General features: G+C 45.3%; 1 protein-coding gene across 5 annotated transcripts in view; it reads right to left on the bottom strand.

Annotated features, from left to right (window-relative positions):
- PSTPIP1 (proline-serine-threonine phosphatase interacting protein 1) overlaps positions 1–16,368 on the bottom strand; it is a 91,469-nt gene that overhangs the window by 34,038 nt on the left and 41,063 nt on the right. For all 5 annotated transcript variants that reach the window (XM_039492850.1, XM_039492853.1, XM_039492854.1 and 2 more), the window contains one exon: positions 13,900–13,974. In XM_039492850.1, the coding sequence (XP_039348784.1) occupies positions 13,900–13,974 (75 nt within the window). The remainder of the gene's footprint in view (positions 1–13,899; positions 13,975–16,368) is intronic.

Below are 16,368 nucleotides of genomic sequence, written 5' to 3'. Positions count from 1 at the left end.
TCATTTCCTCTCCATGTGGGTGTGATTTCCTATTGAGATTTGTAATGTTTTTGTTTTGATGTCTGTGGGGGTGGGAATGCTTCAGTTTTAGTCCGGTTGAACAAAATTCATTGTCTCCACATTCACGTTTTTAAGGGGGGAGGGAGAGAAGTGCCACTATTTCAAGTCAGGAGGGTTGTTTAAACTAAGTTACGGGCAAAGCATCACTTCGCCTTGAACCTCCCCACAGCAAGCTGGCTTGCTAGCATCCTTGTGAAATGTCTATAGAAATGTATTGTGTGTAATTAAAGCCTTGCACTTAGTCACAGGGATTTAAAGACCCAGTTTTCATATGAAACTTTGGCAGAGAAATGAAGGGGCTGTACTTGGGGTTAGAGTAAAGGGAGCTGTGGCAGACGGAGCAATAACCAAGCACCAACTTCAGGTGATTTTTGCCATCTAGTGGGTGAAACCTTTTTCTGTTAACCAGGCTACAGATGTACTAGAGATTTCATTCCTTACAGTATTTTTAAGACTTTTAAAATATTCAGCACACTGTTGAAAGAAGTAAGTGTTTTCTGAAGTATTTTGAAATGAGCACATTAAAAACATGAGCATTGCTTTTCCTGGGTACTTGCTCAGGAAGCAATCCCCATATATGTTTCTTTCCTAGAGGAGCTTATACCTTGTGTGGAAATATGAAGATGCGGGATATGGAGTAGGGAAGACTTTCACTATAATTAATAATAATATCTGGCTCTTATATAGTGCTTGTCATCAAAGTGCTTTACAAAGAAATGAAGTGACTTGCTCACAGTCACCCAGCAGACCAGTGGCTGAACCAGGAATAGATCCCAGGGCTCCTGAGTCCCACTCCAGTATTTTATACATTAGGCAACACTGCTTCCCCTTGTAGCTTTCTTGATATTGGTAGACATTGCAGGGATTGATCACCTGAAAACTGACCCTGGTTTTCTTCCATCAGGCCCTGTTCCCTTTGCTGCCCACCCCCTCAAGGGTGGCCCTTGTTTGGTGCCTCATTTCCCATGGACCAAATGCAACTGCCGAGAAGAATTGGATCAGATTATAAATCTGTTTTCAATGCAAAGTATCCACTGATCAGAAGTAGGATTTTGTACTGGGATGTGGGATGGTGATCCTTAAAACCAAGCTCTGTCCCTTATTTTTCATATAGATGCTCTTTGTTTCCTTGAAGGTCAGGTGGCTGCCCTGCAGCCCTTCTACTCTCATCCTTTTGCCTTATCTGCTGTTAAGCAGAGAGAGAGAGAGAATGCTTTATAGACCTAGTCTGCACTAGAAAATGTCATACCTGTTCTCCAGCAAAAGTGCAGCTGCACCAGCGCTAGCAACAATGTGCCGTTGATAGGACTCAGGGTGCTTTCACCACTGTGTCATGAAAGCCTGGCTTCATGATAGAGTGGGTAAAATCGCCTGCATCCTGTCAGTGCTGGTGTTTGCACCCTTGCTAGCACCAGTGCACGCTGCTGTGAAACAGCTACAAAATGTTCTAGTGTATACTAGACGCACTTCCTGTCGCTAGCAACCCAGCTCTCTGCTTAGCTTCCCCTGAAGCCCCAACCTCTCACTCTTTCTGCTCCACGTCCTTTTTTCTATATCCACTAAAATTTTTTGTCTGTGCTGTTTTTTTACCCCTGCCTGCCCACTAAAGTGTGTACAGCTGCATGTGAATGAGCTGTGGCTCAAAGCCCCAGCTTCCTTCCCCAGTTGTTAAAGGAACAGGATATCTCAAGAAACGCTGGACCCAGACATGGATCCAACTGAAAAGTGGAATGTTTGCTGTGTCAGTTTGAGTTTTTCTGAATGTCTTGTCCCCTCCCTCAAGCTCGGAATAGCCTAACGCAGTAATTTATGAAGTGCCTTTACTATTGATACACAGGAAGATAAGACAGTGACTCTTCTGACAGGAAAACCACAGCTTATTTTTTCCTTCGCTTAGTGAATAGAAGTGGAAAATACCACTGCCTCAATCATATTTCTTATAAATAACAGCAACACGATACACCATGTTCTCTTTATAAAAAGTGTGGCTTTTTTAAAATGGAGAGTGAGACCATTGCCTCTGCTATGCAGACTCTTCAGCCCTAAGGAGAACACTCCCCACTAGCTGTGTGTACTCTGTGCCCAGGGGTGAAAGCAGGGCCAGTGCAACCACTAGGCGAACTAGGTGGCCACCTATGGCGCCTAGTGGTTGAGGGAGCCTAAAAGCCTGCTCAGGCAAGGAGGTGGAGTGGAGGTGAGCTGGGGCCGGGGGGTGCGGGAAGGGCTGCCCGCAGTAATGGGGGGGGCGCACAGAGGAACCGCTCCCCGCCCCAGATCACCTCCACTCTGCCTCTGCTGAGCACACAGCCCTCGCTCTAATTCTCCTCCAATCGGTGCCACAAGCCTGGGAGGGGAGGAGAATTAGAGCGGCGTTGGCGTGCTCAGCGGAGAAGGCGGAACGTATGTGAGCTGGGGCGGGCTCCCCGGGCAGTGTTAGCTGCCACGGAGGGAGCGGGGTTAGCTTCCGTGGGGTGGGGGGCTCCCCGGGCAGGGTTAGCTTTCGCGGGGGGCGGTAGCTGCTGCGGGGAGGGCTCCCTGGGTGTGTGGGGGGAGGGTGGTGGGCGGGGTTAGCTGCCACGGAGGAGGCGGGGGCTCCCCGGACGGAGTTAGCTGCAGTGGGGGTAGCTGCTGCGGGGGGGTGGCGGGCTGGGTTAGCTGTGGCGGCGGGTGGAGTTAGCTGCCGCGGGAGGGGCTCCTCTGGTGGGAGGGGTGGGTGGGCGTGGTTAGCTGCCGTGGGTGGGGTTAGCTGGGGGCGGGGGACACAAGGTGGAAGTTTCGCCTAGGGTGCGAAACTTCCTTGCACCGGCCCTGGGTGAAAGTAACTTAACAGACTTACCGGTACGCAGGGTGGCCCGGGTCAAGGGCAAGGTGGGGGGGCGGCTCTGGGCTCCTGGAAGGGGCGGTGCCCCAGGTGGAAGGGGAGGGGCTGAGGCCAGACTCCCCCCCAGCTAGCCCTTCAGCGCTGCCCAGGCCACACCGCTCGGGGCTCCGGTGACAATTTAAAGGGCCCTGGGCCCTTTTAAATCGCCAAGCCCCAGGGCATCTGCCCCTTTTGCTCCCCCCGCCTCAGCGGCTCTTCCGGTATAGTTGGCTGTGTACCGGTGGCCACTTTCTTACCGGTATGCCATACCAGACCGTACCAGCTTACTTTCACCTCTGTTTGTGCCCCAGCTACATATCAGGAGACCAGTTAAATAGCAATCCCCTTTCTTCCTTCCATGGCCATGGTAAACATCTGGCTTGGTTCTAAACTACCAGTATTTGGACTAAACTAGCTTTTAATTCATAGATTCCAAGGCCAGAAAATGTAACCTCCTGTCTAACACAGGCCATAGAACTTCCCCAAAATAATTCCTAGAGCAGATCTTTTAGAAAACATCCAGTCTTTATTTTAAAATTGCCACTGATGGAGAATTCACCATGATCTTTGGTAAATTGTTCCAGTGGTTAATTACTCTCCCTGTTAAAAATCTATGCAGTTTTTCCAGTCTGAATTTGTCAAGCATCTGGCCAATGGATCATGTTGTTCTTTTCTCTGCTAGATTGAAGACATATTTTTAAATATTTGTTCCCCATGTAGGTACTTATAAACTGTGATCTAATCACGCCTTATCCTTTTCTTTGTTAAGCTAAGTAGAATGAGTTCTTTGAGGCTATCACTATAAAGCATGTTTTCTAACCTTTTAATCATTCTCATGGCTCTTCTCTAAACCCTCTCCAGTTTACCAACATCCTTCCTGAATTGTGGATGCCAGAACTGGACACAGTATTCCAGCAGCAGTTGCACCAATATCAAATTCAGAGGTAAAATAACCTCTCTACTTCCATTCAAGATTTTCCTGTTTTATTCCTCCAAGGATTGCATTATCTTTTTGGCCACAGCATCACACGGGGAGCTCATATTCAGCTGATTATCCACCACAACCCCAAAATCTTTTTCAGAGTCACTCTCACCAGAATAGAGTCCCTCATCATGTAAGTATGGTCTACCTTCTTTGGTCCTAGGGGTATAAATTTAGCCACATTAAAATATATCACTTGCTTGCCCCCAGTTTACCAAGCAATCCAGATTGCTCTGTGTCAGTGACCTGTCCTTGTCCTTATTTACCACTCCCCCAATTTTTGTGTTATCTGAAACTTTCATCCAGCAGATTCTCATGGCTGTGTTGTAGCTGTAGTGGTGAGTAGAATGGATTTTCATCTTGAATGGTTCCTAACAAGTCGTCTTCCTTCAGCAAAAGTCAGTAATGGGACAATTTAGGTTTCCTGAATCCCTCAAAATTGCATCTTCCAGTCTCCTTTGTGGTAGGCCTCATACTCTTCTTCCGCCAACTTCAGCTGTATAAGTCTCCTATAAAAATGTAACTTGTTCTGCACGTTGGATAGGACACCCTCCCCCCATCCATTGCAGTCACCTTGTTCTTTTACCTCCAGGCTTGCCGCATCAATTATGAAAGTAAAAAAACTGCTTGAACCCCAGCACCTAAATCCTTTGAGTTCTGGCACCTCTTTCATTACAAATTAGGCACTGATCCCACTACCCAAACAGAGTCCTCTGAAGATGCTGAAATGCCATTGATGCAAAACCAATCCGATGTGCGACTTCTTTGGGTAAGGAATGTCCTGCTGTCAACTGACTATCCAGATAGATAATGACATTGAATGGATGAATAGTTTTGCCATCTACATGCAGCGTTGGCAGGTTATTGGTTTCTGTTTTATAGTCGGCATGCATAACTTTGGTTTTATCACCATTGAACTTAAGTCCCATAGATTCTGGCAGTTTTTTGCAGCTCTTCCAGCATTAGCTGTAGTTGGTCAATAGTCTCTCCAAGTAAAGCATCATCATCTGTATACTCGAGATCCTCTAAAGATGAATCTTTAAATTTCACGCCTACAACTTTGGCCTCAGCCAGCTTTGTAATCAGATAGTCAATCTTTATCAGTGATTATTTTAAGTTTTCTTCCAGGTAACTGATTAAAAATGTTAAATAGTATAGGTCTAAGAACCGATCCTTGCGGGACCCAGCTGGAAACACACCTGTTCAGTGGTGATTCCCTGTTTACAGTTACATTTTGAGACCTATCAGTTAGCCAATTTTTAATCCATTTAATATGTGCCATGTTAATTTGATATTGGTCTAGTCTTTTAATCAGAATATCATGAGGTACCGAGTCAAATGCCTTACAGAAGTCTAAAAGTTTATTATTATATCACCTCAACACTATTATCTTTAATCAAACTTGTAATCTCATAAAAAATCGTTAGTTTGACAGGATCTATTTTCCATAAATCCATTTTGACTGGTATTAATTTTATTACTCACCTTTAATTCTTTATTAATTGAGTCCAATATCAGCAGTACATTATCTTGCCTGCAATCAATGTCAGATTGACAGACCTATAATTACCCAGGACATTCCATTTACCCTTTTTAAAATATTGATACAACATTAGCTTTTTTCCAATATTCTGGAACTTCCCCAGTGTTCCTAGACTTGTTGAAAATCAACATTAGCTATCCAGAAAGCTCCTCAGATAATTCCTTTAAAAAGTCTTGGATACAAACTATTTGGGCCTGCTGACTTAAAAAATGTCTGACTTCAGTATCTGCTGTTTAACATCCTCATGAGATACTAATGAAATGGAAGGAGTGATAGCCTCATCATATGGTATAACTACAACATTAGTTTTTTCTTCAATAAATATTTCTGTTTTGTATTTAACACTTCAGCCTCTTCTGAATTATTATTGATAATTCTACCATTTCCATCTACTAATGGTCTAATGAACCAATACCATTGTTAAGATTCTTTTTGTTTCTAATCCACTTTAAAAACTCCTAAATGTATCTAACTCTGCTGACCATAGAGCAAACTACCATTGAGCACTTGCAAACTCAGAGTAGCTTGTTATTCAGTTGAAAAACCTTGCAGTTTTAAAAAACCTTTGGGACATCCTTTCCCAGTTGTGTGAAACGTATGGATGTTTTTCATATCTTTGCCACTTTTGCCCAGATATGACAATCTGGTCTCTCAGGCTTCAGAGTGATGTTCAAGTCCAAAGCCTGGAGAAAGTTAAAAGTTAAAAGTCCTAAACCCGTCCTCTCTCCTCCCCCATCTAACATTCATGCAGATGAGACTATGACTACAAATTTAGGTTGCAGACATGCAAATATCTCAGACTTTATTTTAATTAAAAGCTCTGAAAACCTTGACCGTACTTGCATTGATATACCCTACTCCTCCCTTTGAAGTTCTGGTCTGGTGGCCTCTTTTTCCAGTTCTTTCACTAGGGCCTCCCAACCCCCTGCATCCCAAATGCACCAGTGATGGGAGGTCCTAAAGTACACTGGAGGATAAAGGTGATTAAAATATAAGGAGTGGCCAGCCAGTCTCTCCACTCCTTCCCTGTCACAAGAACCAAACTGGACAGTTGAGACTCTAAGGTGAACATGCTTAGAGAAAAGCTCATTGTAAGGGAGCTGGGATCAGGCCTCTGTCTCCTTTAATGTGTTGTAACAAATTAGCCAGGGCCCTGGCTAATGCTGCCACCCAACTGATGAGTTAAATTTGGACTACAAGGCTAGAGAGGGATACACTCACTCCACCCCAAATCGGAAGTAGCTTCCACAGCTGCAGAGCTCCAAGAACAAGAAGCTACAGTGACTAAATTTGCCTGGATCAGGGTATCTGTATAAAATAACTTTATGCAGCTGGATGTTAGCCAACAGTTTTTATTACCATAGTAACCAGCAGCAACTTCTCTTATACTAGGAAATGGAATTACCACAGCAGGACCCCCTCAGATCTCTGACTTAGAGAGCCTTCACAACTCGTGTAGGCCAGACATGGCCATCTTCAGTATCGGTTCACAAAGAGTGACTGGCACTTCCTAAAGCTCATTCCCACATAGGCCAAGTCTCAACTGTGCTTTCTGAACTAGTGTTGAAAATGCTTTTGTTTGTCCTTCATTGACATATATACTGAAGTCAGTACCAGAACAGGGGAATCTACCGATGAAAGCCACTGTTCAGTGTGCTAGTGCCAATGGGGATAAAGATGGAGACACCACGTTTTCTTCTTCTGGCTAATTAACCGGTTTTGTTACTAAAATCCCGTTTAGCTCGCTGAGTGTCAGATCTCATTCTGCATTTGTGCTTTATTATAATGTTGCCCCTCTGCCAATCAGTAGCAGATGTTTGTGGGGGGATGAGGGGAGGGAGGGGCTTACAGGTCAGTTTCCCAATGGAGGAGAAATGAGTGATTTGGAGTCTGGAGAAATTCTAAATATGGCTTGTCTTATTGAGACATATACACCAGTCCTGGGACAGAGGTGGTCACAAACTGCATGCAGGTTATCCCTTTTTCCAGGGATCATTTAAACACCAATGCCCAGGTCCCAGAGAGTAACTTCCACAAGAATTAACTCTAATCAGACACCAGTGCAGTGAGCACACTTTGCTGCTGGCACAGCTGCTTCTACCTAGAACCTTGTATCATCAAAACTAACAATGCACAGCATGTCTTCTTAAGACTGAACATCTGCTCTCATGCCAAGACAAGAAACGTGGAAGACTGTATAACAGCACCACTTGGTGATTGCCATTATAACATATTTGGGTACACACAAAGCACTGGGAAAAGCTACAGAGTTGTGGTTGTATTTGAATAGATGGCCACACCTTCCCTTGGAGTCATGGCGCAGCAAGTGGCTGGTAGGTACATAAGTAGAAATAATTTGGGGAGGAAAACCAGACAGAGATTAGGGATGCAGGTTGCTAGGCTGGAAGAAAAGGACAATAATCTAGTTGAATAACAGCAGGAAGTGTTTAAAAAAGGGAATGATCTGCGAGCAAATTCTTCTTTTCTGTTGATAACAGACCTACATTATTATGATTTATGTTCTTTCAGAGGTTTTGTAACTTTGTACAATTTTTATCATTTTGTTTAATTATTTCTACTACTGAAAATATAATAGCTTTAAAAAGTTGGTAGGGGTCAGTGGGCCAGCAGGCGAAGTACTGATTTAAAGTTGTGGGCACCACAGAGAAAATTGCAGGATTGCTAGGGAGGGGTGAGGTACTTTTGTATTCCTGGCTTCTATTGCCACCCCCTTGGGGGCAGAGGTGAGGTTGTGCAGGGAGCATCAGCGTAACTCTGTGTTCCCAGCTTTTCAAACTGTTCTGTTCTGGAAGGGCAGGTGGAGCACAGAGCGCTGCTGAGTACCTGCAACTTTAACTCCATGTTAATGATGTTTTTGTGTGTGAATTAATTAGAACTTGTGTGGGAAAGGATTAGAACTTGGCAGTTCCTGACTCCTATGCCTGTGTTCAGACTGCGTTTTTCTTCGGGTTCATTTATAAATAATATTTTTGAACTAAAATTACATTTTGAAAACTTTCTGGCCTTGGTTATGGTAACTTTTCTGTTGTACAAATGGCGCCATTGAGTTATTAGTAATAACTCAACTAAGTTTATGGCAAAATTCCTCTTCCTACCATTTCCCAAACATGGCTGCTTTCCTGATTGTACAACCTTAGAATCCCCGCTCAAGCCTTCTCACTGGCCAAGTAATTTGTTTGTGGTGAACCTGAAACAGTTACTATATTGAGTAACTAAGAAATCATTAGTTGTTACTTGTGATGCAGCCTCCTGAGCGAAACTGCTGCTAAACTCAGGCAAAAAAAATAGAATGTGGTATTAGAAGGCAAGAACGTCCCCATTATCACTGGAGGCCAGGCCTTTGTTGTGTTGGATCCAATTTAGGAGAGGTGAATCTTTTAATTTTACCAGGGAATTATCACAGCAGACTGTCCTAGGCATGTGATGCACAGGCAGGCTGGTTTGGATAAAATACGAGTAACTTCATTCAAAACTTTATAGGAGGCTTAAAAGAGTTTGTTTACCCCTTAAGAATTAGCCTCGAGTCTCTTCCTCAGGGGCCCAGTCTCTGCATGAATCTTTGGTTCTAAGGATCCATATCTTGGCTGCTTGGTCCTCCCTCAAGCCCGAACTGGGCAGCCAGCCATTTGACCAGCAAGTTGCCAGCCCTCGGCTCTCTCCTCTCAATGGCACACAACGGTTAGCTGCAGGCTGTACTTCTATCAACCCAAGGTATCTGCTGTAAAGAAGAGGCAGCAAGCTCACAAAGGTGAACCCTGGTGGCTGCTCCCTCTTACCGGTGTTCACTGGTGCTGCTTAGTCTCCTAACCTCATTCCTTTCCCATCCCAGCTGGGCTGAGGTGAAGACCTGATCAGGCTTTAGCTGCAGTACAGGAGTTTCTTATTGCAGCTCTTCTCTAGTTCCCAGGCCACTTCTCCAGGTAGAGTGGATGTTAGAGAAGATCCCAGTCTCTAAGCTCCCCTGGGGACAGGAGATGTAAAGTGCCCAGTGGCAACGACTGACTGTGAAGTTGGGCAGAACTGTGCATATTGGCATGGGTATTTGGGGCTCTATTCGGCTGTTTGCTGCATGTCACAGTTCTGCTATCTGTGATTTGGCAGATGCAATTGTGTCTGGGAGGAAGATTCCCTTGGCTGCTTTTCTGTCTGCAGTGAGGGTCTGCCAGTGGTTCTTTGTCAGTAGGCCAGCTGTTCCTGGACTGGGGCTGTGTAGGTTTTATGCCTTAAGCACTCCAGCCTCTTTTGCCTTCCTGCTTCATTTCATGTAAGTTCTTCAGAGAATCACTGTGACTTGCGGGAGCCATGGGGATATTTTTCAACTAGTTCATCAGTCACTTCAGTCAGCAGTTGTTGGTAATGTTCCATCAAATTAACATCTTGGCTTTGCCATTGTTTCTCTTTGGGGCCTTCTGGATGTTCTCTGGGATTGGGTATTTATGGGGGTAAATTTTCCTTCCTTGTATCAACCTAAAAAACTAGGAGTAATGGGATGAAATTAAGAGAGGGAACTTTTTTAGGCTGAATATCTGGAAAAGCTTCCTGACATTGAACCCTACTAGAATATGAAATAATCTCCCAAGAGAAGTGATGGAAAGCCCCTTCCCTAGAGACATTTAAAACTGGGCTGGACAAAAGACTAGGGCACAATCTTGTATTGGCAGAAAGATAGACTGAGTGACCTGTGCTTTTTTTTTTTCTTTCCATCTCTAGCTTTTATGATTCTATATATGGCATGACACAGGAAGTTCACTAAAGTGTTCTGCAAGAAAAACTGAAGCTGTTTTTCCTGCTAATTGTTGAATATGAGTCACAAATTCAAATGCTTAGCAAAATCCTTAGGTTACATTTCAGATTTACTGCTGCCCAGATGCAGCTTCAAAAGCTGCATTTGAACCCGCCGAGCCATTTTATTCCTAGTTCAGTCTAAATTTTGGAATACTATTGGGAGTGACAGACTATTCACTATTTCACATAGATGTACAAGTTTTGTTTAATTTAATGGCTAGGCAGTTAGAATGTGGAATATGAGGTTAGTTGTGGTGCAATTCTTTTAGAAACGTTTTGACTATCACTAAAAAGCAACAAAGAGTCCTGTGGCACCATAAGCTTATGCTCCAATACATCTGTTAGTCTATAAGGTGCCACAGAACTCTTTGTTGCTTTTTACAGATCCAGACTAACATGGCCCTTTGATACATGCCTGTCACTAGTATGTTTGTTCCCACTCTCAGTCTCTCTGACTGAATTGCTTCTTAGGTGCAGAGTTACTGTCTGCAGCATATATCCAGGCAAGCAAACAAAAACTTGACATGGTGTCAAAATATAGGCTATAAAAACTACATATTATTAGTCATGCCATTATGTGCCATGCTTAGATCTCAGTTTTGTCTGGTTTATATCCCCATATTCTGGACAAGAGTCACTTTTCAGTCCATCTGTGTGGCTCTTTAAACAATCAGAGAGGATGCTGCATGATGAAAGGTACTTTCTCTCCTTCTCAACCCCAATATACCACTACAGTGAGACATCTGGGACAACATGCATCATAGCGAAGAGGATCACTACCACTAGGCTGGCCATGGTTTTATAGAAACATTCCTCTCTAAATGAGCTTTACAACACACTGTGACAATGTATTCACCTCTTTGTCCATGACAAAGAAAGTACTATAAATACCGGTATAAGGTAGAGATGGGCCTGAACCCAAGCCCTGGATCTGAACATCCCCAGACTTTAGGGAAATTCAGATTCATATCCCAATGCTGAAACCTAGGCCTATCTTTAGATCAAATTATTATAGTTATTGAGGACACAATTTCCATAGGTTGCCTATTGACATGGGCGGCAGGTTATATATTTGTGTGGGGCCCGGGCCCCAGCAATATTCAGGGCTGGGCGCCCTGCTCCAGCAATAGTTGGAGCTGGGTCTCTCCCGGTCCTGCCTGGATCGGCCCCGGCCACTGCAGGTCTCCCCCCTCCGCCGCGACCCTGCCTGGAGCAGGTCCCAGCCCCGCCTGCCACCCCCTCCGCGTGTTCCCCCTCCAACGCGTTGTGTTGCGTCCCTGCCTGACAGAACGCAGCGCGCCTCTCCCCTGCCTGCTGCCCGGAGGGCTCCCAGCAGATTTGCTGTCTGCTGCCGCAGGGTCCTAGTGCCTGCCCTCCGCCAGTACTGGCAAGGCAGGCTGCCCTTACCCTGAGCCTCTCCAACCCCAAACCCTCAGCCCCAGCCAGAGCCCTCATTCCCCCCGCACCCTAATCCTCAGCCCCAGCCCTGAGCACCCCCACATCATGAACCCCTCATCCCCCTGCACCCTAATCCTCAGCCCCAGCCAGAGCCCTCATCCCCCTGCACCCTAATCCTCAGCCCCAGCCCTGAGCGCCCCCACATCATGAACCCCTCATCCCCCCGCACCCTAATCCTCTGCCCCAGCCCTGAGCGCCCCCACATCATGAACCCCTCATCCACAGCCCTCACCCCACACTCCAAACCTCTGCCCTAGCCCTGAGCCCCCTCCTGCATCATGAACCCCTCATCCACAGCCCTCACCCACAGCCCAACCCTCTTCCCTAGCCCTGAGCCCCCTCGCATCATGAACCCCTCATCCACAGCCCTCACCCCACAGCCCAACCCTCTTCCCTAGCCCTGAGCCCCCTCCTGCATCATGTACCCCTCATCCTCAGCCCCACAGTCCTCACCCTGCACTCCCTCCTATCCCCAAACTCCCTCCCCCTTCCCACACAAACCTTCCCAACCCCAAACTCCATCCCAAAGCCTGCACCCTTCACCCCCTCCTGCACACCCACCCCCTGCCCCAGCCCAGAGCCTGCACCCAGCACCCTTCCTGCACCCTAATCCCCAGCCCAGGATCTGCACCCCAGACCTCCCCCGCCGAGCCCCCTCCCAGAGCCTTAGGCAGGTGGGGGCGGAGTTGGGGGGGGCGGAGTTGGGGGCGGGTTCTGGGCCCCACCAAAATTTTTACAAACTTGCCACCCATGCCTATTGAAGTTGTAGGACAGCAGCCAAAGCCCTTCATTTCTGTATACACAATCTCTGCTGGCCCTACTTTGACAGGAAGGAAATTTTGAAGAAATTTTCTTGTAAGTCCTGGACTTTTAAAAGGCATACAGATTTACTGGAGACAAAACAGTTCATCATTAATCCACTCTCTTAATTCTGAAACCACTAGTCTTTTTTTTTTTTTTTCATTTTCACTCTATGAAATGAACCATCAGAATGTTTAAAACCATCTTCAACGGGAATTGCAAGAATTGCAAGAAACTGATTTTCCCAGCTGAAAGAATTCTTCCATTTAACTTACTGGATTTTCTTAGAGACCCACAGCAAAGGAAAGGGAGAGCATGCAAAGAAAAATAATGCCAGAGATGTCCCTTAGTGTGAGCCTCGAATCTCTACGCTGCTTTTCACTAGGCTCATCTAAGAGTTCAAATTAATGGCCAGAGTCAAATTCAGCATTTCCCCATAGGCCCTTTAATCTGGGATATGTCACAGCATATGAGGGCCAGTGATACAGGTGATTGATTGGTACTTGCATGCTATGATGGTGCCCAGGAAATAATCCACAGGTTTGAGGTCAGATTTTCCATTAAAAACTAACCGAAATTCATATGCACGTTGGAGGAAGTGAGTGATAAATTGACCAAACCAGTAGGATGCAATTAAGAAATCAGATCTGGGCTGGAGGGGGTGGGTGACCCTGGGGATCTTTAGTGCAGGTTTGTGTAGATTGGAGTCCACTCTTTCAGCCCTAACTACTGTGACCCCAAATCTTCATCCTCTTCCACCTTAATACACCATTACTATTACTTATGGCTGTAATGACAGGATGTCTCATTACTGCCGCGTCAATCAGAAATAGCAGCAGTCTTGCAGTGCTGTTTATGAAGTCGAATTCCCTGCCAACACATACCTCTCCTCTTTCCCACCACTTTATACATACTGTCAGCAAACAGTAGAGGGCATGGAGAAGCACCATGTGTTGTTTTAGCATGCTGCAGAACATTAGTTAATAGAGCTGAAGAGTGAAAGCGTTTCAAGTGGCTGTAAAAGTTGGCCTATATCACTAATATAAGCTTTACTAAGATTTCTAGAGCTGCCCAAGTCCAAATCTCTTTTCCCTTTCATTCCTTCACAGTCCAGTTGCAGAGGTCAGTAATACTGAAATAAAAACTTGATCAGGAAACTCCCAGCAACAACTGCCATTTTGTTACCAATCTGCCGAGAGGGGCCAAATGGAGAAAGAATGCTTCATGAGGTGAACTGAGCTTTACTGGATAATAAGGCTTCCCAAGCCAACTGAAATGTAAGCTTAGTTCAGTGTGAAATGCACATTCCTGACCCTTTCTTCAGTGAAGCCATGTCTCTGATTACCAAACAGGAGGCACTTTAATGCAACAAACTTGAAAAAGACTTACTTGATTTCGGTTTGTCCTCCTGCTTTTCGAGCAATTTGAACCAGCTCTTTCCCATATCTCTCTTCTGCTTGTGCCCTGTTAACAAAATTTCCTTAGTTATTTTCTTCTGTTGAGGTTGGGCCCATGTTTGCAAGAATGCATTTGTAGCCGACTCTGAGATGCAAACAATTGGTTTGTAGCTGTCTTTATTCTCTCTCCCCAGTGCCACTGCTATCAAGAGCTCATCTAAAAAGACACCCACTGATGTCCTCCTCTGACTTGGAAGAAGTTCTTATCTGCTTAGAGAGAATACATTTTTTTAAATTAAATTGGCTCTTCTATTTTTGCTTGGCTCACGGTTGGGTGGAAAAGTTGGACTATAGCTGAGTGGTGTATGCTTGGTGTAAACGAGTAGAGTCCCCAGCAGGTGCCCGTTTGCACATAAGTCCCGTTTTCCAAAGTGACAAACTCTTGGTATCAGAGGGGTAGCCGTGTTAGTCTGTATCTTCAGAAACAACATGGAGTCTGATGGCACTTTAAAGACTAACAGATTTATTTGGGCATGAGTCGTAATCAGTGATTTTATCACAGCAGCTGCTGAAAGGGCCTTGTTGACATCAACAATGGGTGCAGTTTTGCCACCTATATCACATGCAAACAAATTCTGTCCACAGCTATCCTGTTCTATGCACAAGGACGGCGTAAAATTACAGAGAAGATTAGGACAATGGTTCTTTGGAACAAACAGCAAATTTAACTCACTCATTTTACATAAATGCTGTGCATGTAAGATTGTTAGGTGCTTCCATCCCTGTTCCTTTCAGTCTGGTTATGTTTTCAGGTGCTCTTCACAAAGGCTTAGAAACCTACTTTTTGTTTTAAATGAGAACTGTGGTTATGGGACCCAAACATTGATTTTATTAACTCCTATAAGTCCCCTCCAGCTTATCAGCAGCCTTGGTCAACCTACACATAGATCCAGTACTGTCAAATATGGGAATTCAAAAGTCACAAGTCATTCCCTCACCCCAGCCCCAAAACCACGAGGTTTAAAAAAAATGCATTTTGCCCTCTGATTTTAGGACTTTTAAAGGTTCACATTCTGTGCAACTTTCATTAAAAAAACGCATCTGAAGAAGTGGGTTTTTTACCCACAAAAGCTTATGCGCAAATAAATCTGTTAGTCTTTAAGGTGCCACCGGACTCCTCGTTCTTTTTTTAAACACTTAGAAACCCAAGTTGCTTTTGGAAATGGAACTGAGGTTCCTAAGTCAATTGGTCACTTTTGAAAGTTATCCCCTGTATCCAAAAGGAATTCCCAGACAAGTGTATGGCTATTTGGCCTAACAGGCCCCATTTAAATTAATGTTAGCCCCATTTACCTGATTTGTCACTCTGACCTTTGTTGTTTATCCAGCACAAGTACACCTCTACCCCGCTATAACACGACCTGACATAACACAGGTTCGCATATAGCACGGTAGCAGCAGGGCTCTGGTGGCGCTTTAAAGGGTCCAGGGCTCCGGCTGCTGCAGAGCCCTGGGCCCTTTAAATCACCGCTGGAGCCCTGCCGCTGCTACCCCAGGTGCTGCGGCAGCGGGACTCCGCCGGCAATTTAAAGGGCCTGGTGCTCCCCGCAGCCAGAGCCCCGGGGCTCTTTAAATCACCGCTGCAGCCCTGCCACCGCTACCCCGATATAACGGCATTTCACCTATAACACAGTAGGGATTTTTGGCTCCCCACGACCGCATTATATCAGGGTAGAGGTGTAGTACGCCAGGTGTTCTCCATATGGATTGAGATAAATCCCCTGCCACAATGAGATGATTTGATTGATTCTGTCTTTAAAGAGACCTAGTTGCCTTTCAAACACTTCTCTGTATACACTTGCTGTGGTAGGCCTTACTTTACAACCTGCTGTACTCGAGTTCAGATTTTGAATAAATTATTCTGCTGACGTTTCACCTTTTTACCATTGCCCTCTATGGTCTGCCCGCTTAGTGCTGCAGTCCACCCCAGAGGTGAATGCCCTTTCCAAGTGGTGGTCAATGGGCACACGCAGCCGCTTATGTGCAAGTGGTTTTGGGATCCTCTGGGGCTAAAGGGAACTAAATATCAAGTATGATCCCAGGGGCACTTCACTACCTTTATTTAACACAGTAGATTTGTAAGAGAGGCCTTCAAAGTGAAACTGACTAGTCTACTTTAATTGGATAAAGTGAGAGGAAATGCAGAGTGAAGAGTGAAAGTAAATTCATTTTTTATTTCTCTTTTAAAAATAAGAGATGCTGTCATTGCCCTAGATAAGAACTTCAGCTCCAATCCCCACCTGCGTTTGGGCCGTTTGCTCCACTGGAGCAGCACAAAGCAGCCCCACAGCCAATGTATCCAGCCCTGGGATGATCACCCAAGTGTAGGCGAATCCTCAGGTAGCATAGAACTTGCATAGTGGCTCCATACCACAGGCCCATCCTTGCATCTGGGGGAGGG

This window comes from Mauremys reevesii, linkage group 10, assembly GCF_016161935.1.
Source record: "Mauremys reevesii isolate NIE-2019 linkage group 10, ASM1616193v1, whole genome shotgun sequence".
Taxonomy (NCBI): domain Eukaryota; kingdom Metazoa; phylum Chordata; order Testudines; family Geoemydidae; genus Mauremys; species Mauremys reevesii.
This window is presented reverse-complemented; position numbering and strand designations above follow the sequence as displayed.